The sequence below is a fragment of the Oncorhynchus mykiss genome, chromosome 25, assembly GCF_057628025.1.
Source record: "Oncorhynchus mykiss isolate SJ-2025 chromosome 25, ASM5762802v1, whole genome shotgun sequence".
In the NCBI taxonomy this organism is placed as follows: Eukaryota; Metazoa; Chordata; class Actinopteri; order Salmoniformes; family Salmonidae; genus Oncorhynchus; species Oncorhynchus mykiss.
Genome location: NC_143046.1, coordinates 65844697 through 65870975, shown reverse-complemented (window position 1 = coordinate 65870975; position 26279 = coordinate 65844697). Strand labels below are relative to the sequence as shown.

Genomic DNA, 26279 nt, shown 5'->3' with positions numbered 1-26279 from the left:
AATGGCTTGCAGGTACTTGATATAATGCCAGCACAGTGGGCAGCTATTATATGAACATTTAACAGCAAATATATTGTATTGGCATCATTCTTGGATACTCTACATGCAGCAAAACTCAAGGGTTTACTGTATAATAAATGCATTCTCCAAGTTATCAAAGCTCTAGGAGTACTATAATAGAAAAACTGGAGACATTTTACTTCTTCCATTAATTTATTGCACTTTTATGGGACAAAAATTAGGTTTGGATTGGTATGAAAAACACAGCCAGAATAAGCTTGCAAAAAATATTCTGTCATTCCCCTTTTCACAAAAAAACCAGCATAAACTCAAGTCCTTTGATAATATACAATAAGCAGGTAAACAAATCAAATCCTCCTCGACAGAAACCACAGTCCAACTGGAATTTAAATCCTATGTCCATCCATTGAATGTTAAAATCTTGGAGCACCATAGTCATCAGGCATTCTTTCAATGTTGAACCTGTGAATAAATATTGTTAGACATGGTTTAAAGATCATGGTATAAGGTATTTTACCTTGCTATACATTTTACTGCCATACACTGAGTGTACAAAACATTAAGAACACCTGCTCTTTCCATGACAGACTAACCAGGTGAATCCAGGTGAACGCTATGATCCCTTATTGAGAGGGGAGGAGAAAGGTTAAAGAAGGATTTTTAAGCCTTGAGATATGGATTGTGTATGTGTGCCATTCAGAGGGTGAACGGGTAAGACAAAATATTTAAGTGCCTTGGAACGGGGTATGGTATTAGGTGCCAGGCGCACTGGTTTGTGTCAAAAACTGCAACGCTGCTGGGTTTTTCACACAACAGTTTCCTGTGTGTATCAACAATGCTTCACCACCCAAAGGACATCAAGCCAACTTGACAACTGTGGGAAGCGTTGGAGTCAACATGGGCCAGCATCCCTGTAGATGCTTTCGACACCTTGTGGAGTAAATGCGCAAACAAATTGAGGCTGTTCTGAGGGCAAAAGGTGCTCAATATTAGAAAGGTGTTCCTAATGATACATTACTAGTGTTCAATGAATAATTGAACACTAGTAATTTAATGTTAATTCTTACCTATGGTTGGAGATGTACATGATGGGTACTCCTGGGATCTTTCTGATTCTTCTCTTCAGGTCTCTGTCCACAGTTGCCAGGATGTAGCACTTGTGCTGTGAAAGACACACAATTTCATTGATGCTCTTCTCTGGCAGAAAACCAGTGTTCTAATAACTACAGGGTTCACCTAATATACACAGAACAAAAATATAAAACGCAACATGGACCAAATTCATAGATTTTTACTGAGTTACAGTTCATATAAGGAAATCAGGCCATTGAAATAAACAAGGCCCTAATCTATGGAATTCACATGACAGGGAATACAGATATGCATCTGTTGGTCACAGATACCTTTAAAAAGGTAGGGGCGTGGAGAAAAAAATACAGACAGTATCTGGTATAACCACAATTTGCCTCATGGAAATCAGGCTGTTGATTGTGGCCTGTGGAATGTTGTCCCACTCCTCTTCAATGGCTGTGCAAAGTTGCTGGATATTGGCGGGAACTGGAACACGCTGTTGTACACGGCGATCCAAGCATCCCAAACATGCTCAATGGGTGACATGTCTGGTGAGTATGCAGGACAGCTTCCAGGAATTGTGTACAGATCCTCACGACATGGGGCTGTGCATTATCATGCTGAAACATGTGGCGATGGCAGCGGATGAATGGCACGACAATGGGCCTCAGGATCTCATCACAGTATCTCTGTGCATTAAAATTGCCATTGATAAAATGCAATTTTATGGGGCACTCTGTTCACAACATTGACATCAGCAAACCGCTCACCCACATGACACCATACACGCTGTCTGTCATCTGCCCAGTACAGTTGAAACCAGGATTAAGCTGTGAAGGCACACTTATCCAGCATGCCAGTGGCCATCGAAAGTGAGAAATTAACCACTGAGGTGGGTTACAACGCCGAACTGCAGTCAGGTCAAGACACTGGTGAGAACGACAAGCAAGCAGATGAGCTTCCATGAGATGTTTTCTGTCAGTTAGTGCAGAAATTCTTTGGTTGTGCAAACCCAGTTTCATCAGCTGTCCGGATAGCTGGTCACTGACGATCCTGCAGGTGAAGAAGCTGGATATGGAGGTCCTGGGCTGGCGTGGTTACGCGTGGTCTGTGGTTGTGTGGCCGGTTGGACGTACTGCCAAATTATCTAAACTGACATTGGAGGCAGTTTATGGTAGAGAAATTAACATTATATTATCTGGTAACAGCTCTGGTGGACACAGGATTCGAAGAGACTGTGGCAAGTCAAATTCAAGGACTTAAGTACTTTTTCAAGCACTAATATTTATTTTCAAGGACCGACACTCTAGACCCAAACTGTTACAGTCCTATATCCATCCTGCCCTGTCTTTATCAAGTCTTCGAACGCCAAGTTAACAAACAGATCACCGACCATTTCTAATCCCATCGTACCTTCTCCACAATGCAATCTGGTTTCCGAGCTGGTCATGGGTGCGCCACAGCCACGCTCAAGGTCCTAAATGATATCATAACCACCATCGATAAAAGACAGTACCGTGCAGCCGTCTTCATCGACCTGGCGAAGGCTTGTGACTCTGGTAATTACCGCATTCTTATCGGCAGACTCAATAGCCTTGGTTTCTCAAATGACTGCCTCGCCTGGTTCACCAACTACTTCTCAGATAGAGTTCAGTATGTCAAATTAGAGGGCCTGTTGTCCGGACCTCTGGCAGGGGTTTCACAGGGTTACATTTTCGGGCCGACACTTTTCTCTGTATATATATCAATGATGTCGCTCCTTCTGCAGGTGATTCTCTGATCCACCTCTACGCAGACAACACCATTCTGTATACATCTGGCCTTTCTTTGGACACTGTGTTAACAAACCTCCTAACGAGCTTTATAACCATACAACACTCTTTCCGTGGCCTCCAACTGCTCTTTAATGCTAATAAAACTAAATGCATGCATCTTCAACCGATCGCTGACCGCACCCGCCCGGCCGACTAGCATCACTACTCTGGACGGTTCTGACTTAGAATATGTGGACAACTACAAATACCTAGGTGTCTGGTTAGACTGTAAACTCTCCTTCCAGACTCACATTAAGCATCTCCAATCCAAAATTAAATTGGCTATTTCGCAACAAAGTATCCTTCACTCATGCTGCCAAACATACTGACTACCCTACAGAACTTTTTTTTCCATTTTTAAATGTACCTTTATTTAACTAGGCAAGTCAGTTAAGAACAAATTCTTATTTACAATGACGGCCTAGGAACAGTGGGCCTGTTCAGGGGCAGAACGACAGATTTGTACCTTGTCAGCTCGGGGGTTTGAACTTGCAACCTTCCAATTACTAGTCCAACGCTCTAACCACTAGGCTACCCTGCCACCCCGTTGGAGATGCCCCCAAAATAGCCTCTTAACACTCTACTCAACAAATTGGATTTAGTCTATCACAGTGCCATCTGTTTTGTCACCAAAGCCCAATATACTACCCACCACTGCGACCTGTATGCTCTCGTTTGCTGACCCTCGCTACATATTCATCGCCAAACCCACTGGCTCCAGGTCATAACCACCATCGATAAAAGACAGTACCGTGCAGCCGTCTTCATCGACCTGGCCAAGGCTTGTGACTCTGGCACTAAGGCAGTGCTAGGTAAAGCACTGCCTTATCTCAGCTCACTGGTCACCATAGCAACACCCACCTGTAGCACACACTCCAGTAGGTATATGTCACTGGTCATCCCCCAAAGCCAACAACCCCTTTGGCCACCTTTCCTTCCAGTTCACTGCTGCCAATGACTGGAATGAATTGCAAAAATCACTGAAGCTGGAGACATATCTCCCTCAATAACTTTAAGCATCAGCTGTCAGAGCAGCTTACGGATCACTGCACCTGTACACAGCCCATCTGTAAATAGCCCACCCAACTACCTGCACATAGATCACTTGTGTTAATGCTAAATTGTAATTATTTCGCCACTATGGCCTATTTATTGCCTTACCTCCCTAATCTTACTACATTTGCATTGTGTTATTGACTTTTGTTTGTTTATCCCATGTGTAACTGTTGTTTTTGTCACACTGCTTTGCTTTATCTTGGCCAGGTCGCAGTTGTAAATGAGAACTTGTTCTCAACTGGCCTACCTGGTAAAATAAAAATAAAATCAATTTGTAATAGTTCATATTATGCAATTGTTTCTAGTCACCACCGGATGGCAAAATATCTCCATAACTTACTATACATCACAACCTTAAACAGAACTTGTCACTACATACATGAGTGGTAAGTCAGTACTGATGATGTTGAATTATATAAACTGTAACTCAGTAAAATCTTTGAAATTGTTGCATTCATATTTTAGTTTACATGGCAATAATATTAAACTTGTCTTTATATTTCCCTAAATTTGAGGTCCCACAGTCCGTCCCAACATGCCATGAAAGTGAATACTGAAAGTGTAAAAGGCTCTTAGTTGACTCTACATTTTTGTATTCTATACCCATTTGAAGAGAAACAAGTTATTAATGCGTTTGATAATCTTATCTCAGGGGACTATATTTACATTTTAGGGGACACCACGTGGGTTTCGGACACCAAGTTTGGTTACTACTGTAGTGCTAACCTCTCTCCCTGCTTGCTTCAATGCTTCCCCTCTGTATCTCCTTTGCCTATTTCATTTCAGCCTGACTCACCACTGTCTGTCTCACTAATCTCTATAAAGAATGCATTTTGTTATAAGAACTTATAGCAGCCCATCTTTTGATTACAGCTAGTTTAATTTCAGTCAACTGCTCCTGCTGAGGTCAACTGCTTAATGTTGGGCAGAGTGGTGAATGAATGCGCTGCCAACAGGGTAAATCCGGGGGACCAGGGGAACATAACGAGCATATATAAATCATTGCTCCCTGGTTAGGTCTGGCAAAACATAAATATTTTGACATGCAGGATTGAATCTACATTTGCCCGTCATTTTAGCTATCGATGTACCTTTGGAGGTGCCTATTCAGTCAGTTTTGTACCTGCCTAGCTGAGTGGCAGTGTGGGTGAAATGAGTGAGCTTGCCTGGAAACCAGAGAGCGAAACAAGAAACAAAACTCAGTAGTCTGCCTGGGAATTAATTAGCAAGACAAATAAATGTTTCTAATATTTTTCATATTTGATCCTTTTCTGTTCTCCTCTCATTTTAATTCAAGGACCAACTTCAAAAATGTCAGATTTAAGGTATTGCAGTACTTGAATTTGTGTGGCAAATTCAAGTACTTTAAGCACCGTGTGCAAACCCTGTGGACATTCATGCAGTCAGCACACCAATTGTATTCTCCCTCAAAACATGATACATCTGTGGCATTGTGTTGTGTGACAAAACTGCACATTTTAAAGTGGCCTTTATTGTCCCCAGCACAAGGTGGAGCTGTGTAATGATCATGCTGTTTAATCATCTTTTTAATAAGCCACACCTGTGAGGTGAATGGATTACCTTGGAAAAACATAAAGGCTCACTACCAAGGATGTAAACAAATTTGTGCACACAATCTGAGAGAAATAAGGTTTCTCAATGTGGAACTTTTATTTCAGCTTACACTTTACGTTTATATTTTTGATAAGTATAATATATTGTCAATTTAGTACATTAAATTACATTACCTGTGTTACCCTTTGAACTAAACAGTCATCAGCGTAAGTTCCTTTGTGGGTGCATGGAAGTCGTTCGAACTGAGGATCCTTGGCTATCCTACAGAAACAGACAAATATTTATCTGTCAAATACTTCCCCTATGGAACATCGATAATAACCCTCTAAACCAGTGGAGGATGCTGAGGGGAGGACGGCTCATAATAATGTCTGGAACAGAGCAAATGGAATGGCAGCAAACACAAGGAAACCATGTGTTTAATGTTGTTGATACTGTTCTACCTATTCTGCTCCAGCCATTACCACGTGCACATCCTCCCCAATTAAGGTGCCACCAATCTCCTGTGCTCTGATCATGTGTTTATGTCTGAATACCTGGGTGTTGGTCTTCACAACAGGCTAGTTACCTTAGAGCAACTCGATACTTCATCCCCAGTTTCTCTATCTCGGCCATTACACAGTCTGTGATGCATGGGATACCTTGATGATAATTGAAAATATACAGTTATTGCCTAATAGGGTTACATTAATTGAGTTTCAGCGGAATAAACTTTTCCAGATACTCACATTTGGCGTACAGGCAGTCCATCATTGACTGAACTATGTCGAGTTTAGCCTTGATGGAGAAGTTGATGAAATTGGTGTCGACAAGGATATGATAAGGGGGACCAAGCTGAGTGTTGTACTGGAAGAACAGACATGATGGATACTTTGGCCTGCAGGTAGGAAAGGAATGTGTGAACACACAGTAAGAAGGTATCAACGTATAATCAATCATGTGTTCACAATATATTGAATATCAGTTAAGAACTATTGGTACATTTATATTTGTTTACTCAGATGTACTTACACTTCTTTTTCCTTTATTTCTGAAGGATCTTTCTTTTTTTTCGCCAGTACTTTGGTACGGTCTTTCTCTTTTCTAAAGAAACACAGTCATTACCATAGAAATTCAAACTGGAGAGATCGTGATAGATAGGTTAGCTATGTCTTATTCAAAGTAAAGAAAGGAATGTGTGAACAATTAGTAAGCAAACTGGCAAGCTAGTTATTTCTGACAATCCATGCCAATTTGTTAGCTTGACAATTAGTATATACAAAGTTGGCATGGTTTGTTAGTCAACTAACGTTAGCTCGCTAAATGGTGTGTGTGTGATGATCCTGTGCAGAAAGTACAATATACATTCATATTCGTGTTCACCGACGGTAGTAACTTAGCTTGCTAGCTAGCAACTCACATTCTCTGATCTTTCAAACTTATCATTCTCTTCATTGAAGCAAACTTTTTAGTCTTCCGTTTCCCCTGAATTACACATATTGGAATAATACAGTCAGAACAAAAAAACAAGAACAAAAACTACTAGCTAGCTACGATTAATCGAGAAATGCACGTTACGTTAGCTCATGGTTAGCAAGTTAACGTTCGTTAGTTAGTAGTAGCAGAGCAACACAAAGCATACGAACTCCCATCAACAACTACTGAAACACATGTTCAATCATTAAAACAGCTAAATCAACAACCACTATATACATTGTATCATGTCATTATAATATGATAACTTAAAGGACGACGTTACCATGATTTGTTATCCAACAGCGGACTTCTTGCATGTCCCTAGTAGTATAGCCCTCGTGTAACTGTGTTTGTACGTCATCAACAATAGACGTTTGCTGCCTTTGCACATTTTGACTTCCGATTGCTGCTGGCTAGCTAAATGTGATAAATCCAAGCAAGGTATGATAAGTGTTATTGTTGAAATGAACGTTGTATTAGCTATGTAATGTATTTCAATGAAAAGTTGGCGCAGCTATGCGTGAGGAATGGATTATCACATTTGTTTTGAAACACTGAATTTGGCTCTGGAATACCACATTTCTATTTTGCGTTGACATTGACGGTTAACGTCGCTAGTTAGCACAGTCTAGCTCTCAGCAACTAAGGTTAGCTAGCTATCGTGCACTTGTTTTGAAGGAATTGATGATGCGACATGTTTTTTGTGTATCTAACTAACGTTAACTAAAATCATGTTGTAGCTAGCTGTATATTCATCCCTGCCAGTTTTGTTAGTTTTGCATAGCCTAAGACATGTTAATCACGTTTCTAATGATGGTCGTTTCTATTGATTAGCTACGGTTCTCCATTCTACACATGCATGGAGTAGCGAGATAACGACATAACTAACTGCTTGTTCCATTAATTGATCGCCTTACTTTGCCAACCAGCCAGGTAACGTTAGCAGGACAAGTTAACCCCAAGAGCCAGTATCAAGGCATATTGATTACTGAAGCTATGCAGTATTGCTAAACCTTTCACCATTCCAGATGTGTAATTTCTCGTCAGATCTTTAGCAAACAGCACTCTGTGATATGCTGTCAAAAAAACTCCTTATTGATACAGCCTAGTATCCTCGACCTAGTTGTCATTCATAGGGGTCATATGTATATCAATGCCGTATCATTTCAACCTTGATGAAGGCTTCCAAAGCAGCGCTGATAACAAATGGGTATCTTGTGGGGATGTTGTTTTTGTAGATAGTCTGTCTATGGGTATTGTCCCAATGCATTTAGTCTATGTTTTTATCACTATGGTCTTTGGTGGTCTTTAGTTCAGATTATGAGATTCAAGTAATGAGACCTTTTAGGACCCTTGCCAGTTCATGCATATTTAAATCATCTGGATTACATGTCGTATCCCATCACCCAACACTCCTCCACTGTGACACATTAATATTCATACATGTCTTCTTGGTTATGCTGGTACTGATTAGTGACAGTGTCTGAGTAGCTAAATGAGCATGGTCACACGTTTTTAATTGTCTCAGTCATTGTTTAGGTTCATTCTTTTTGAACTGCCGGACTTATACCTGTCATGTTTTGTTGTTGCTCAAGGTCTTTCCAAGTGAAGAAGCTGGAGAATTTAAGATCATTTGAGACTTTATCGTGCAATATTTTGGACCTGGCCCAGTCTTTGTGAGGAGCAGAGGAGTCTGAGTCCAGGCTGAAGATGGTCTGATGGACCGCCGCTTTTTGCTGACCTTCCTCTTCTGCTCAGTCTCGTGGATTTTCTTCTGGGAAGTGTGCTGGAAGAAAGGCAAAGAAAGTCAGATTGAAGAATGGATTCAAGGCCACAGTCTCTCCGAATACAAACACTTACTTGAAGGTTAGTTGAGAAAATATATGCCACTCTTTGCGATGATCCAATGTTCATGAATGACATGGAACATCTTCAGTGGCAGTTTGGCATATCTGAACTATTGCTGATGGGTAGGAGGCTAATGTAATTGCAACCAAACACAGTAAATCTTAATTGACTTGCTCTGTAGTTAATGCACAGCATCCCAGTTCTTTTACAACAAGAGGAATTTATTCTCTTTGAATTATCTCATCCATTGGAGTTTGCACAAAAGCCTATCACAGTTCAAAGGGCGTTTTAATGAAGGTTCGGCCAATGGGTGAAATTCCTTCTCGACAGCTTATCTTCAGCCATTAGTGTAACTCTTTGTAGTGCCTGAGGTTGTTGTTTCAGTGATTTAGGGCCTTCTTGTTTGCAGGTAAGAGTATATTCTTGTGTTCCCCTCATTCTGGTAATGTTGAGGTGTATGTCTTTGTGACAAGGCTATAGACTAGAATAGATCCTCATACTGGCATGTCTGCTCTGGCTGATTTGTCTGCGTCTTTGTCTGTCTGTGTGTGTAGATGTGGAGACTCTGGAGGAGCTGAGCCTGAGTGTTCTGACTCGTCTGGAGGACGTGGTGAGAGAGAAGCGGCGCTGGAGGGACATCGCAGAGGCTCACATCCAGCTGCTGCGAGACTTTGCCTTCCAGGAGTGGCTTTGCTCTCAAAGCCTTGAGCACTACTATCATACGTAAGCATAAGACCACCATGTTATTAGCACAGTACTACCTACCTCTCACCTGTCATGGGCAGATTCAACATTACTACACAATTCCGCACTTACATCTTACAGAATTCATTCATTTTGCGAAACACTGAGAGGTCTCTCTCTTTCACTGAGAGAGGCTACATGGCTGAGAATAACAACCATAGAACAGATACTGCTTTGTGTCTGCTTTTTTGTCCACTTGGGAGCAGACTCCCCATTCATGGCTGGCTGCGCTTGGTGACATTGAGCTCAGGAGGCTGCAGTGTTTCAGAGGGTCACTGCAGTAATGAGTGCTCTGAAGGGTCTGTTACACATACGATATAGTAGTCGATGTTCTGCAATCCTACAAATGGGGGTGTAGCTCTCTGTGGACTGAGTTGAACTGCAGTCAGACTGAGCCTATATGCCTTTCTGTATAATAGTATAACCTTTACTTGTTTCATGTATTAATTCATAAATAAAGACAAATGTTCTCTATTTTCAGTTGTATCACATTCATATATTTTATTGTGACACATAGGTTAGTCATACGGAGGGGAATGTAAACTTGACTTCCTCTTTGCAGATTGTTCAGTACAGTATGAGCTCAGGTCTGTCTGAGCACTGGCTCTTTACCTAAAGTAATGTATTGTGAACATGAGCAGCTGGGTTATAGTGGTTATTACACTGTGTTTATTGTGGCTACAGCAGCTGTCAACCCTGGAAAGCTTTTGCTCCTTGAGTAGATTACACTGTACCATTTAATACATGTGTCATAGGAATACTAATCCACTTTCATCATGACTCACTCCATACCACACTATGCTTTCTAATGTTTCTGGCTTTCTAATGTTTATATAACTCTTGAAGAGGCAATCTGTGATTGCTACATCCATTTCTGGACATTTAAATTCATGATTAATTTGCATAGATTCTTGAAGAATATAACTTATAAATCCCTCATGAGCGTAGTAAAATGTTCTTACCCCATCAGAACCCAAAATATAAACTTGATCTACTCCTTTGTTTCTAAATAAAGTAATTGTAAACAAACACTGTATTGCCTCAATATGGTTAACTGTAATTTTGATCTCATTTGATTTCCTTGCTTTGTCTATGAATTTGAGAGTGGTTACATTTCTCCAGCATTCCCGCAGCTATTTACCAAATCAAGGGCGGTTTGACCGATTTGTTGTTGTTTGAACTGCAGATTGCCCCTTTTTAATGCTTAATATAAATGTAACTTAGTAGATCATGTTACGTTTACTGTGGTGCAGTGCAGAACAAGGTGATAAACCAATATTTGTTTTACGTGCACGATAGAGTACACAGAAGCCTATTTAAGGCACTCGCTAACAGACCACAGCCCTGTTTAAAGCCAGGTTCTTCTTGTTCAGTCGCTCTGAGTGTGAGTGTGAGACTGTGGCCATGCTAGAGGTGAAATGAATACAATTGACAGTTTTTTTTTCTCTGTTTGACCATATTGCACTGTGGTCCAAATGAAGACTGAAGACCTTGGGTTGTATGAATTTGGATGATCTAGCCCAGTTTGACAGCCAGTTGCAGCTCTCTCTGGCTGCGTGGGGATACTATTACGAAGACTACATCAAGTTGTCCACGGGCGTCAAGGTTCTCCAGGCCTCAAGGGGGCGCCGCGACCAAGACTACGAGATCCAACTGGTGCACAACCTTGCTGAGAGGCGGCTGAATGAGAAGTGGTCTATCGGTGAGTGCCTGATCACTTTGTAGACATCGTTTGACAGGCGTTGAAAAGCTTCTGCCTTGTATTGAGACAGAGTGACTTCAACAGCTGTCTGTAGAAGATACTGATGTATTGCAAGGACCTAGCGTTTCACTGTTTTATTAAGCAATAGCCACACAGATGAGCAGAACTAGGTAATATGTTGTGAAGGAGAAGTTGACTGTTATTACATAGTCATGCTGAAACAATAAGTGCAATAACTGTTTCAGGGATATGTGTGTGGGAGTATGTGTGTGTATATGAATGGAAAGGTGACTTACATATACAGTACCAGTCAACAGTTTGGACACCTACTCATTCAAGGGTTTTTCTTTATTTTTCTTATTTTCTACATTGTAGAATAATAGTGAAGACATCAAAACTATGAAATAACACACATAGAATCATGTAGTAACCAATTTTTTTTTAAACAAATCAAAAAATATTTCAGATTCTTCAAAGTGACACCTTTGCACACGCTTGGCATTCTCTCAACCAGCTTCATGAGGTAGTCACCTGGAATGCATTTAAATTCATGATTAAACACTTGAACTTGAACACTTAGTGATTGAACACTTAGAGACTGTCAGCAGATGTGGTTTTCCTGCAAGCGTTACATTTCAAAAAAGGAGGAATGTAATATTTAAAGAGGAGCCAGGGTTGGAGAGGTCTATGCTGCCACCTAGGGCTGAGCGTTATATCTAATTCATTAAAATTAATGTTTTTGCCTGATATTCCAAATGCCTGTATCGCAGAATATTTTTTTGTGTGTATTGGTTGGGATTAGTCTCTAATCTGTAGGTATCTGAAAAAGTTACTTCTGGGAAGATTATACATTTCCCTCAGCAACTCAGAGGCAAAGGTCCCTTCTATATGTAGATCCCCTATGGTATTGCTCCCTAGTTCTCCCCATCGCTCAAATGTGTTATCAAGGTTAGAGGGGGCAAAGGAGGGATTCCTGGCAACAGGGAGTAGGAATGATATTGGACTAAGGTCAAAGTAGACTTTAATTTGCTTCCAGATTCAGACTGTGCTATGTATAATAGGATTGTTACTATAAAGTGACATCTCCAACTTGACAGGCGACAAAATCACAGCGCCAATAGAGAAGGGGTGGCAATCCTCACGCTCCATACTAAGCCAACCGGATGACAGAAGTGTGTCATCCAGCAGAAACGTAACAGCACGGAGGTTAGCGGCCCAATAGTAAAATATAACATTTTGGAGAGAGAATCCTCCATCCATCTTGGATTTACAGGTGTTTTTTTTTACCTATCCTGTGTGTTTTATAATCCCAGATGAATGGATTGATAATTGAGTCCAGATGTTTATGAAAGGACTTAGGTATGAATACTGGGATTTTTTGGAATAGGTAAAGCAGTTGTGGGACGAAGACCATTTTAATGGCATTAATTCTTCTGAGCAATGAAGTTGGGAGAGTTCTCCAAAATTATATGTTTGCCTTGAGTTTTTGCATCAGAGGGGGGAAATTCTCTTTAAATAGTGAGGGGTATTGTTTGGTAACTACAATTCCTAGATAGGTAAATGGAATCAGTTCTAACCAAGAGGTGTTTTGCAACCTTATGGGCATTAATTCACTCTTGTTCCAATTTATTCTGTATCCCGAGAAGGTACCAAACAAATTCATCAAATCAAGAATAGCTGGAATACTAGATTGGGGTTCTGTTACATAGTATGTATGTTATCTGCGTATAGTGAAATCTTATTTAGAGTATCATTAGTATTATAGCCGTGTATTGCTGCATGAGATCTGATTGCCTGTGACGAGAGGTTCAATGATTAGAGCAAAAAGCAGAGTCGACAGCGCACAACCTTGCCTTGTCACTCTACAAAGGTTAAATTGTGGCGATTGGTTAGTGAGTATTCTCGCACAGGGGTTCCTATATAAAAACTGAATCCACTTTGTGAACCCATCTCCAATATTACATTTCTGTAGGACCTTGAATATATTGGATCACTCAACTGTGGTCAAAGGCGCCTGAGATTGAAGAATGAGTTTCTGTTAGGGATAAAGCCGGTCTGGTCCGAATGGACCAATTTGCCCACTAAAGTGCTAACCCTATTAGCAAGAGTTTTTGCTAAAATCTTTTGTTCTGTATTAAGGAGAGATATTGGTCTGTATGACCCTACCTCTTCCGGATCATTACCCTTTTTATGAATAACTGTGATAAACGCCTCATCCAAAGTAGGTGGGAGAGCTCCATCCTCATTGGCCTGAACCAACATTTTGTGCAGGTAGGGGGAGAGCATGTTGCTGAATGTTTTATAGAATTCACCAGGGAATCCATCTGGGCCTGGGGTCTTGCCACTCTTTAGAGATGTAATTGTTTCTTGAATTTCTCCTAGAGATATTTCCTTATTCAGGAATTTGGAATCTTCCTGGTTCAGGGCAGGGAGATTACAGCTCTCCAAAACGTTTTCATTATTAAGGGGTTAGGATCTGCTTTAGATGCATATAGAGTCTCGTAAAACTGACGGAATCTGTCATTGATGTACTTGGGGGAAGAGAGTAATTCCCCAGTAGCAAATTTAACTTTGTGAATCATCGCTGTAATGACAGAAGCAGAGTGGTCCGCTGTAATGACAGAAGCAGAGCGGTCCGCTGTAATGACAGAAGCAGAGCGGTCTGCTGTAATGACAGAAGCAGAGCGGTCCGCTGTAATGACAGAAGCAGAGCGGTCCGCTGTAATGACAGAAGCAGAGCGGTCCGCTGTAATGACAGAAGCAGAGCGGTCCGCTGTAATGACAGAAGCAGATCAGCCCGCTGTAATGACAGAAGCAGATCAGCCCGCTGTAATGACAGAAGCAGATCAGCCCGCTGTAATGACAGAAGCAGAGCGGTCCTCTGTAATGACAGAAGCAGAGCGGTCCGCTGTAATGACAGAAGCAGAGCGGTCCGCTGTAATGACAGAAGCAGAGCGGTCCGCTGTAATGACAGAAGCAGAGCGGTCCTCTGTAATGACAGAAGCAGAGCGGTCCGCTGTAATGACAGAAGCAGAGCGGTCCGCTGTAATGACAGAAGCAGAGCGGTCTGCTGTAATGACAGAAGCTGAATGGCAGATCAGCCCGCTGTAATGACAGAAGCAGAGCGGTCCGCTGTAATGACAGAAGCAGAGCGGTCCGCTATAATGACAGAAGCAGAGCGGTCCGCTATAATGACAGAAGCAGAGCGGTCTGCTGTAATGACAGAAGCAGAATGGCAGATCAGCCCGCTGTAATGACAAAAGCAGAATGGCAGATCAGCCCGCTGTAATGACAGAAGCAGAATGGCAGATCAGCCCGCTGTAATGACAGAAGCAGAGCGGTCCGCTGTAATAACAGAAGCAGAGCGGTCCGCTGTAATGACAGAAGCAGAGCGGTCCTCTGTAATGACAGAAGCAGAGCGGTCCGCTGTAATGACAGAAGCAGAGCGGTCCGCTGTAATGACAGAAGCAGAGCGGTCCGCTGTAATGACAGAAGCAGAGCGGTCTGCTGTAATGACAGAAGCAGAAGGGCAGATCAGCCCGCTGTAATGACAGAAGCAGAGCGGTCCTCTGTAATGACAGAAGCAGAACGGTCCGCTGTAATGACAGAAGCAGAGCGGTCCGCTGTAATGACAGAAGCAGATCAGTCCGCTGTAATGACAGAAGCAGAACGGCAGATCAGTCCGCTGTAATGACAGAAGCAAAACGGCAGATCAGTCCGCTGTAATGACAGAAGCAGAGCGGTCCCCTGTAATGACAGAAGCAGAGCGGTCCGCTGTAATGACAGAAGTAGAATGGTCCGCTGTAATGACAGAAGCAGAGCGGTCCGCTGTAATGACAGAAGTAGAATGGTCCGCTGTAATGACAGAAGCAGAGCGGTCCGCTGTAATGACAGAAGCAGATCAGCCCGCTGTAATGACAGAAGCAGAACGGTCCACTGTAATGACAGAAGCAGAACGGCAGAGCGGCCCGTCGTAATGACAGAAGCAGAGCGGCCCGCCGTAATGACAGAAGCAGAACGACAGAGCGGCCCGCCGTAATGACAGAAGTAGAATGGTCCGCTGTAATGACAGAAGCAGAGCGGTCCGCTGTAATGACAGAAGTAGAATGGTCCGCTGTAATGACAGAAGCAGAGCGGTCCGCTGTAATGACAGAAGCAGATCAGCCCGCTGTAATGACAGAAGCAGAACGGTCCACTGTAATGACAGAAGCAGAACGGCAGAGCGGCCCGTCGTAATGACAGAAGCAGAACGGCAGAGCGGCCCGCCGTAATGACAGAAGTAGAATGGTCCGCTGTAATGACAGAAGCAGAGCGGCCCGCCGTAATGACAGAAGCAGAACGGCAGAGCGGCCCGTCGTAATGACAGAAGCAGAGCGGCCCGCCGTAATGACAGAAGCAGAACGGCAGAGCGGCCCGCCGTAATGACAGAAGCAGGACGGCAGAGCGGCCCGCCGTAATGACAGAACCCAGCATGATATCCAGGTGTCTAATGCCACCCCATCTGCCCCGACCTAACCATCACCGCCAATAAATGATATGATAATAAGAATAATGTAGGAATAATCTAAGAATTGAGAAATAATGAAACAAAACAAAAATGGGTGGTATAAGTATATCCATCCAAAAGTGTCAATGATCAAACCCAACAATCCACTCAAACAGGCATCCTCTAAACTTCAACGACAGGTCAGTCTTCCAGCCGGAATGAAAGCTCTAACCGCCCTCCATTGGCCGGCTAAGCATCTTACATGTCCGGGAGCGTCAATAAAACTTCCGTCGGCAGCCCTTGCTGAGACAGTTTAATAAGGTTTCATCCGCTATGACATAGTATGGATTTGAGTCCATGAGCACACCACACCCTAACACACAATGACAAGGCAATCTAACCCGCACGGGGGATTGGTGCATATTCCCGGTTAAAATTCTCTGCGTCCATAACCGAGGAGAGATCTTCTCACCAGAAGGAGGGGTAATTCTGAGTCTGGCAGGGAAGAGCAAGGCTGGGCCAAGATGGAGTTTGTAGAGTTTGGTCGTGACGTCTCTGAAGCCGACCTGATGCTTCGCCACATCGGGCACGTAATCATCATAGACACGGAAGGGATGTCCTTTATGTAACAGGTTACCCCTCATTCGAGCCTCATATGATCCTTGGTCTTGAAACTGTGACAACAGGTGATTACTGGGTGAGGACGTTGGCCCGGTCCAGGCACGGGGACAACAGGCAAAGAAGCAACTGATTGAATGGTGCTCTCGATTTTGGTGTCCAGTTCAGAAATAGTAGCCTTAAAATCCTCAGCTATAGCAACACGTAGTTCTCCCAGAGCCCGGGTAAGTTCTGTAAGTGTCACGTTGTTACCTGTGCATTCCGCCATGTCTGTCTTGTTGTTTGGTGGGGAGAAGGGCTCCGATGAGGATTTATTGTCCTTTAGTCGCCTATTTACTCGGCATGTTCACATACAAAGTTACAATATTGTATTAGAAAGAGACTTATGTTGTAAAAAGTGCTGTAAAGTAGGTTAAGTTAGATTGTTTCGCAAAACAGTTGCAGGAGCCTCTCTCACACAGCCGTTCACTCCAACATGCTAGCTCCATCTCCCTTACTACATGATTCCATATGTGTTATTTCATAGTTTTGATGTCTTCACTATTATTCTACAATGTAAAAAATTAAATAAAAGCCTTGAATGAACGTTTAACTGGCACTGTATATATATGTTTTGGTCATTTAGCAGGCACTCTTATCCAGAGCGACTTACAGGAGCAATTAGGGTTCAGTGCCTCGGTCAAGGGATCAGGGATTCGAACCAGTGACCTTTCGGTTACTGGCCCAACGCTCTTAACCGCTAGGCTACCTACTGGTTAAAACTGGTGATGGATGGTAAATATGTGTAGGAGGGTGGGAGAGAATGGGTGTGTTGATGCATAGGGTATATGTTGGGCGGGAATGGATGAGTAAGTTGATGGGTGTAAGTGTGTCAGAGAGGTAGGGAGGGAGGGTAGGACAGGATGGTAGGTAGGGACAAGCTTAGCTTGGGTGGGCAGGGATGGGAGATTGGGACAAGCTTAGCTTGGATGGGCAAGGATGGGAGGTTGGGACAAGCTTTGCTTGGGTAAAGGGGGTAGAAAGCAGGGAGGTAGAGAGGAATGGGTTTGGCTTGGGAGAGAGAGAAGTATTTAACTATACTACAATGTCATTTAATTTACTTTTGTGACTTGCAATCCTGCTGTAAAATGAGTAAGAGTTCTGGATCGATTAGGAGAGGATGTTGAATTTGTCATTACAGCTAAGATTCAATGGTGGTTATTCGTGAGAGTGGAGGGGGGCTCTTTCTGGGGGATTGGGGCGGGGTGAATGGGAAGGCATTAGACACTTCTCTTAGGTGTGTGTCAGGCCTCCACTCATCTATGTACAATGACATAATCCTTAGACTCTTGGTACACTAGGAGAGGAGTTGGAGCTTAAAGGCTCTAAAAAGGCATAGCACCTCAAAGTACAAAAGTACTTTACTTCGTTTTTTGTATGTTTTCTGTTAAATGTCTGTTCAGCTTGCATGCTCACATGCTCTATAGATGTAATGTATACAATAACGATGTATTCATACAATGACTCTTCCATTTCATGAAATGGCCCACTGCCCTTATACAACTGCTAAAATGTTTTATCTGGTTAACTTTGAGTGTATTTTGAGTGGTTAACAAAATCCAATTTATTACATTTAGTCCTGAGGTGCTGACCTGTTGCACCCTCTACAACCACTGTGATTATTATTATTTGACCCTGCTGGTCATCTGTGAACATTTGAACATCTTGGCCATGTTCTGTTATAATCTCCACCCGGCACAGACAGAAGAGGACTGGCCACCCCTCATAGCCTGGTTTCTTCCTAGGTTCCGGCCTTTCTAGGGAGTCTTCCCTGGTCACCGTGCTTCTACACCTGCATTGCTTGTTGTTTGGGGTTTTAGGCTGGGTTTTTGTACAGCACTTTGTGACATCAGCTGATGTAAGAAGAGCTTTATAAATACATTTGATTGATTACATGGAATGTGCACAGGCTTCATGATGGGGAAAAAGCATATGGTTCTTGAACACTTAGAGATTGAACACTTAGTGATTGAACACTTTAGAGACTGTCAGCAGATGTGGTTTTCCTGCAAGCGTTACATTTCAAAAAAGGAGGAATGTAATATTTAAAGAGGAGCCAGGGTTGGAGAGGTCTATGCTGCCACCTAGGGCTGAGCGTTATATCTAATTCATTAAAATGAATGTTTTTGCCTGATATTCCAAATGCCTGTATCGCAGAATAATTTGTTGTTGTTGTATTTTTTGTTTTTATGAGCGTTTGTCTGCTTGTTTTCATGTTGTCTTTTTGGTCTCGTTCGCTCCGTCTGTGCTGTGCACCTTCCCATTTACACCAGAGATCTGTATATAATGACGAGGTGAAACTTCTCGCTTCGCCTCTTTCTCCAAAGCTCCTCCCCCTACCACTCACAACAACTAAGATGGGAGATCACTTCTTCTTTTCTGACAAACGGTTTCAACTTGCTATTTGAGGTTTGGTCCAACGGAATCGTTCATATGGACACCGAAACACATTGAGACATTATTTTACTGTAATAGAGGAAACGTGAACCTCTCGAACCATACCTTGTTTATGTTTCAACTCCTTACATTTCAAGCAGAGCAGACACTAATAAAACGGATGTACCAATGAACAATTATTCTGGAAAATGTATGCTTAGTTCGTTGCGTGCCCACGGGTTACGGTACCACGTATCACTAGCAGCATTTTAGTCAAATAAAGATTGTTATACTAGCTGTTTAGTCTGTCTTTTATAAATGTGCAATAAGCATAAAACAATTATAAGGAATTGGCAACCCGTTCTCATTCTGAGAAATAAGGTAGGCCACTTATTTCAACATCTGAACAAAGTGGACAGGCTAGCACGCTGTTCAAACAGTTGGAGACGGACAGAAGGGTGTGTTCATAACAATTACAATGTTTTGCCTTGTTAGTGGAATTTTACCTAGATCCAAGTTGGCTGAACATGAAATCTAAATATTAGCTGGCTACTCATTAGCACATGGGCTTGTGTTTGACAGATTGTTTATGAGACCGGTGTTCATTTTATATAAACCATTATTACTGAATGTGCATTATGCATGGTTTTGGTTACATTTGTTACAAAAATAGCATTTTTATAGACAGACCTGAAAGCCAAATCGGTGATTATTGAAAAAAAAAAGGTACAACTATTTTTGATAAAATAATGACATTTATTAGTGGTTGTGGAAGGCATATATATTCAGCCTAGGTGTAATTTCACAAGCACTCAATTCATTATAATTTTGGTGACTGTTTAAAAAGCAGTGTATTTGACCTTTTAATTGTACAACAAAGCTTATTTAGATATATATATATATATATATATATCTTGAATCACTTATAAGTTTTTTAAAAATGGAGATATGAGTTTTAGGCCATATCGCCCAGCCCTACTGCCACCTACTGTAGTAACAGCAGTGGTGTGGGCATGCTTGATAAATACACCCTTTTCTGTTATATCCTAACACACAGACCAAAAAGGACATTTTCTAATGTTGAATTGTATCTTACATGGTAAAAGATTACACATTGATTTAATAGACAAATCTGGTGTTTTTAGATGGAATTTAAGCTATATTAGGTCAAATCCAGACAGGAACTATTATCTTAGCATGAGACCTAAATAATACAGTTGATAAGTTTGACAGACGTAGCAATAAAAAAGGCAAATTCAAGGAACCTTCAAAGAGTCTGAAAAAAAATGGCATCTCTACAAATAATTTAGAGAACACATCAGATGAGCAAACAGTAACCTAACCATTCGCTATAGTATTACCTGGTATACGATTCCTTGCCGTTCCTCAAGTTATAACGCGTTAGTTGCTTACTGAACCCTGGCAATCTGTGTGAAATGTTAACGTTATCTGGGGCGGCAGGTAGCCTAGTGGTTAGAGCATAGCCTAGTGGTTAGAGCAATCAAAAGGTTGCTAGATCGAATCCCTGAGCTGATAAGGTAAGAATCTGTCGTTTTCCCCCTGAACAAGGCAATTAGCCCACTGGTCCTAGGCCGTCATTGAAAATAAGATTTTTTCTTAACTGACTTGCCTAGTTAAATATAGGTTAAAAAAAAAAGAACTAACCACTATCTGTTAACTAATGTTTTCCCTCTACAGAATGTGGTTAATTTTCATAATGAGAAAATGAGGTGAAATGAAGCGTTGTTTGTTAAACAAGTGGATTCAGGGATCAAGTGTAGCTGGAGCTGGGCCTGGCTTAAGCTGGATGCCACTATAGAGGTGAAAGGAACACAACACTTTCTCTCTTTCTCACTTTTTCAATACAGTGGATAACAAGGGGTAAGCCAGGTGTCCTCTCTGCCTGAAAGAGATCAATTATGCCAACAAAGGGTATCATGCTCTGCAGGCACATTGTAGAACAGATGTCCACAGGCAGAAAGTGTACAATGTAATAATGTGCAGTGTAGCCCACAGATATGGTTTTTGTTGTGTTGAATTTGACAGTAACACGTGTGTGTGTGTGTGTGTGTGTGTGTGTGTGTGAGGGGGATTATAGTTTTTTTACTCGGTGAAAATTATTTTTGCACACATGTAGCTTTGTGCACTTGACCGATGTCTGCTATAGTGGCCACTATAATAGAGCAAGAATAGAATGCCTGTTTGTTTCATTCTATTTCTACTTTTAATATGTTTGTTTCTCAAGTGCAATATTTATATGTGTGTGTGGTCACGAGCGTTCTATTATAAAGGCTGTCATGGCTGCAATATTAATGTATTGTTTTTTTCTCAAGACTTGAGTGTCATTTGCAGTAAACTTTAGGCAACAAATGACATTGGATTGCTTTCTTTACATTTTTTAGCTGTGAGTTAGGTTCACATTTACCACTTTTTATTTTACACACAGAGACTGATCATGTAGATCATATTCTTTGTTGTTTAATTAGTTAACCTGCATTTCCCCCTAGCAGGGATTTTTTGTATGTTTCAACCCCCCCCCCCCCCCAAAAAAAAAGTGTCAAATGTTTGGGCCCTCACCAGTTTGTATCCCTGAATTATCAGCAGACAAAAAATGATCACTAAAAAAAGATATCACCCAAATATAAATATGATACACTGTTAAAACATTCGGACAGAGAAAAGCACCAGGAATGCATGGATTTCCCATAGAATTATATTTATCATTTTGGGACAAAGTACCACCCCTATTTACACAAAGGACAACACATGTCACTCAGTTCAGTGCTTTCTAATTCCATGTATCAAACAGTTATATTAAAACCAAGAAAATATGTGACAGTCCCCTGCTGATTACATACCCATAAGTTTAACAATGCTCAAACAGTGCATTCAGTACTTTGTTGAAGGACTTTTAACAGCGATTACAGCCTCAAGTCTTCTTGGCTATGACGCTACAAGCTTGCCAGACCTGTATTTTGGAAGTTTCTCCCATTCTCTGCAGATCCTCTTAAGCTTTGTCAGGTTGGATGAGGAGCGTCACTGCACAGCTATTTTCGGGTCTCTCCAGAGATGCTCGATCGGGTTCAAGTTCGGGCTTTGGCTGGGTCACTCAAGGACATTCAGAGACTTGTCCCGAAGCCACTCCTGCATTGTCTTGGCTGTGTGCTAAGGGTCGTTGTCCTGGTGGAAGGTGAACCTTCGCCCCAGTCTGAGGTCCTGAGCTCTCTGGAGCAGGTTTTCATCAAGGATCTCTCTGCACTTTGCTCCGTTCTTCTTTCCCTCGATCCTAACTAGTCTCCCAGTCCCTGCCGATGCCAGGTTTCCTCCAGACTAGACGCTTGGCATTCATGTCAAATAGTTCAATCTTGGTTTCATCAGACCAGATAATCTTGTTTCTCATGGTCAAAGTCCCTTAGGTTCCTTTTGGTAAACTTTAAGTGGGTTGCCATCTGCCTTTTACTGAGGAGTGGCTTCATTCTGGCCAATCTACCATAAAGGCCTCATTGGTGAAGTGCCGGTTGTCCTTCTGGAAGGTTATCCCATCTCCACAGAGGAACCATGGAGCTCTATCAGAATGACCATTGGGTTCTTGGTCACCTCCCTGACCAAGGCCCTTCTCTCCCTATTGCTCAGTTTAGCTGGGCAACCAGCTCTAGGAAGATTCTTGATGGTTCCAAACTTTTTCCATTTAAGAATGATGGAGGCCACTGTATTCTTGGGGACCTTCAATGCTGCAGAAATGTTTTGGTAGCCTTCCCCAGATCTGTGCCTCGACACAATCCTGTCTCAGAGCTCTACGGACAATTCCTTTGACCTCATGGCTTAGTTTTTGCTCTGACATGCACTGTCAATTGTGGGACTTTATATAGACCGGTGTGTGCCTTTCCAAATCATGTCCAATCAATTGAATTTACCACAGGTGGACTCCCAAGTTGTAGAAACATCTCAAGGATGATCAGTGGAAACTAATAGTCTAATAGCAAGGGTATGAATTCTTATGTAAATAAGGCATTTTTTTTCCTTCTTTTTTTTCGCTTTGTCATTATGGTGTATTATGTGTAGATTGAGGATTTTTATTTATCCATTGTAGAATAAGGCTGTAATGTATCCAAATGTGGAAAAAGAGAAGGGGTTCTGAATACTTTCTGAATACACTGTACCAGACAATATTGAAAACTCATTGCCCCCTTTGCTAAAGATATTTTCAGAATACTCTAAAATCTCAGGATAGAAGATTTGCATGGGGGGGAAAAATAATTATGGAAATAATAAAAATAATAGATTAGAATAGATTCTTTAAACAAGTATACTCAGTCATAAGACTTTATATGGGCAAATAGAACTCATAGAATAAAAGGGAAAGTTTTACATCTTCCTAAGTCGGAGGGTGGTTTTAACTAGAGGTCAACCGATTAATAGGAATGGCCGATTTAATTGGGTCCGATTTCAAGTTTTCATAACAATCGGAAATCGGTATTTTTGGACACCGATTTGGCCAATTTAAAAAAATATTTCTTTACACCTTTATTTAACAAGGCAAGTCAGTTAAGAACACATTCTTATTTTCAATGACGACCTAGGAACGGTGGGTTTCTGCCTTATTCAGGGGCAGAATGACAGATTTTTACCTTGTCAGCTCTGGGATTCAATCTTGCAACCTTACAGTTAACTAGTCCAACGCTCTAACCACCTCCCTCTCATTGCACTCCACGGGGAGCCTGCCTGTTACGCGAATGCAGTAAGAAGCCAAGGTAAGTTGCTAGCTAGCATTCAACTTATCTTATAGAAAACAATCAATCAATCATAATCACTAGTTAACTACACATGGTTGATGATATTACTAGTTTATCTAGCGTGTCCTGCGTTGCATATAATCGATGCGGTGCGCATTCGTGAAAAAGGACTGTCGTTGCTCCAACGTGTACCTAGCCATTAACACCAATGTCTTTATTAAAATCAATACACCAAAGTATATATTTTTAAACCGGCATATTTAGCTAAACGAAAACCAGGTTAGTAGGCAATATTAGTAGGTTAGTAGGCAACATTTTGTGCCGCCTGGCTCATTGCTAATTTGCCAGAATTTTACGTAATTATGACATAACATTGAAGGTTGTACAATGTAACAGGAATATTTAGACTTAGGGATGACACCCATTAGATAAAATACGGAACGGTTCCGTATTTCACTGAAATAATAAACGTTTTGTTTTCAAAATGATAGTTTCCGGATTCTACCATATTAATGACCAAAGGCTCGTATTTCTGTGTGTTATTATGTTATAATTAAGTCTATGATTTGATATTTGATAGAGCAGTCTGACTGAGCGATGGTAGGCAGCAGCAGGCTCGTAAGCATTCATTCAAACAGTACTTTCTTGCGTTTTGCCAGCAGCTCTTCACTGTGCTTCAAGCATTGAGCTGTTTATGACTTCAAGCCTATCAACTCCCGGGATTAGGCTGGTGTAACCAATGTGAAATGGCTAGCTAGTTAGCGGGGTGCGCGCTAATAGCGTTTCAAACGTCACTCCCTCTGAGACTTGGGGTAGTTGTTCCCCTTGCTCTGCAAGGGCCGCGGATTTTGTGGAGCGATGGGTAACGATGCTTCGAGGGTGGCTGTTGTCAATGTGTTCCTGGTTTGAGCCCAGGTAGGGGCGAGGAGAGGGACGGAAGCTATACTGTTACACTGGCAATACTAAAGTGCCTATAAGAACATCCAATAGTCAAAGGTATATGAAATACAAATAGTATAGAGATAAATAGTCCTTTAAATACTATATTAACTACAACCTAAAGCCTCTTACCTTGGCATATTTAAGTCTCATGTTAAAAGGAACCACCAGCTTTCATATGTTCTCATGTTCTGAGCAAGGAACTTAAACGTTAGCTTTTTTACATGGCACATATTGCACTTTTACTTTCTTCTCCAACACTTTGTTTTTGCATTATTTAAACCAAATTGAACATGTTTCATTATTTATTTGAGGCTAAATGGATTTTTATTGATGTATTATAAGTGTTCATTCAGTATTGTTGTAGTTGTCATTATTATAAATATATTTTTTTTAAATCAGCCAATTAATCGGTATCAGCTTTTTTTGGTCCTCCAATAATCGGTATCGGCGTTGAAAAATCATAATCGGTCGACCTCTAGTTTTAACCTTCCAGACCTGGAATTGTATCAACTCGCCACTCAGGGATTTTACTTGTAATATATAGTTAAATCGATTAAAGAGGAACAATGGGTACATATTGAAGATGCGCATGGTACATTCTACAGCGCAACGGGTCATGTCTTAACTGTAAAACGAACAATGACTCAATAATCCATGCCTTCTGGGAATGCTATAAAGCCCAAAAGTTATTGGAGGAGTTAGAAAATTGTCTGTCAGAATATTACAATGTAAATGTACTTTTAATCCGTCTGTCTGCATATGTCAAGACATGGCTTATTTATTTATTATTTATTTATTTCACCTTTATTTAATCAGGTAAGCTAGTTGAGAACAAGTTCTCATTTGCAACTGCGACCTGGCCAAGATAAAGCATAGCAGTTCGACACATACAACAACACAGAGTTACACATGGAATGAACAAAACATACAGTCAATAATACAGTAGAAAAAATCAAACAAAGTCTATAAACAGTGAGTGCAAATGAGGTAAGATAAGGGAGAAGTAATTACAATATAGCAATTAAACACTGGAATGGTAGATGTGCAAAAGATGGATGTGCAAGTAGAGATACTGTGGTGCAAAAGGAGCAAAATAAATAAATACAGTTTGGGGATGAGGTAGATAGATGGGTTGTATACAGATGGGCTATGAACAGGTGCAGTGCTCCGTGAGCTGCTCTAACAGCTGGTTCTTAAAGCTAGTGAGGGAGATGGGAATCTTTTTGCAGCGTTCCAGTCAGTGGCAGCAGAGAACTGTAAGGAAAGGCGACCAAAGAGGAATTGGCTTTGGGGGTGACCAGTGAGATATACCTGCAGGAGTGCGTGCTACGAGTGGGTGCTGCTATGGTGACCAGCGAGCTGATATAGGGCGGGGCTTTACCTAGCAGAGACTTGTAGATAACTTGTAGCCAGTGGGTTTGGCGACGAGTATGAAGCGAGGGCCAGCCAACGAGAGCGTATAGGTCGCAGTGGTGAGTAGTGTATGGGGCTTTGGTGGCAAAACGGGTGGCACTGTGATAGACTACATCCAGTTTGCTGAGTAGAGTGTTGGAGGCTATTTTATAGATGACATCGCCCAAGTCAAGGATCGGTAGGATGGTCAGTTTTACGAGGGTATATTTGGCAGCATGAGTGAAGGATGCTTTGTTGCGAAATAGGAAGCCGATTCTAGATTTAATTTTGGAGATGCTTAATGTGCGTCTGGAAGGAGAGTTTACAGTCTAGCCAGACACCTAGGTATTTGTAGTTATCCACGTATTCTAAGTCAGAGCCGTCCAGAGTAGTGATGCTGGCTGGGC

At 41.6% G+C, this 26279-nt stretch overlaps 2 protein-coding genes across 3 annotated transcripts in view; one reads left to right on the top strand and one right to left on the bottom strand.

The window, feature by feature from the left end:
- Positions 1–194: 194 nt before the first annotated feature.
- On the bottom strand, positions 195–7381 carry LOC110505535 (rRNA-processing protein FCF1 homolog). 2 transcript variants are annotated; one of them, XM_021584816.3, is made up of 8 exons: positions 7276–7381; positions 6937–7001; positions 6549–6620; positions 6266–6414; positions 6106–6178; positions 5711–5798; positions 1089–1183; positions 195–483 (listed from the first exon to the last, which is right to left on the bottom strand). In XM_021584816.3, the coding sequence occupies exons 1-8, from the start codon at positions 7276–7278 to the stop codon at positions 435–437; spliced, it is 594 nt and encodes a 197-aa protein (XP_021440491.2). In that variant the 5' UTR covers positions 7279–7381; the 3' UTR covers positions 195–434. The 2 variants fall into 2 exon arrangements, with proteins under 2 accessions (XP_021440491.2, XP_090076906.1); XM_090220780.1 differs by lacking the exon at positions 6937–7001 and having other exon boundaries at positions 7276–7368.
- LOC110505533 (apoptosis-resistant E3 ubiquitin protein ligase 1) overlaps positions 7345–26279 on the top strand; it is a 34508-nt gene continuing 15573 nt past the window's right edge. Inside the window, exons 1-4 of the mRNA XM_021584812.3 lie at positions 7345–7433; positions 8588–8858; positions 9395–9563; positions 11066–11286. Coding sequence (XP_021440487.2) covers positions 8711–8858; positions 9395–9563; positions 11066–11286 — 538 coding nt within the window. The 5' untranslated portion in view covers positions 7345–7433; positions 8588–8710. The remainder of the gene's footprint in view (positions 7434–8587; positions 8859–9394; positions 9564–11065; positions 11287–26279) is intronic.

Bases quoted from the DNA above. Each gene is read 5' to 3' on its own strand.
- LOC110505535 (XM_021584816.3), bottom strand. The intron at 6,621-6,936 runs GTGAGTTGCTAG...GTGTTTCTTTAG, and splicing joins AGTTTGAAAGATCAGAGAAT to AAAAGAGAAAGACCGTACCA. The intron at 1,184-5,710 runs GTAATGTAATTT...TGTCTTTCACAG, and splicing joins TAGTTCAAAGGGTAACACAG to CACAAGTGCTACATCCTGGC.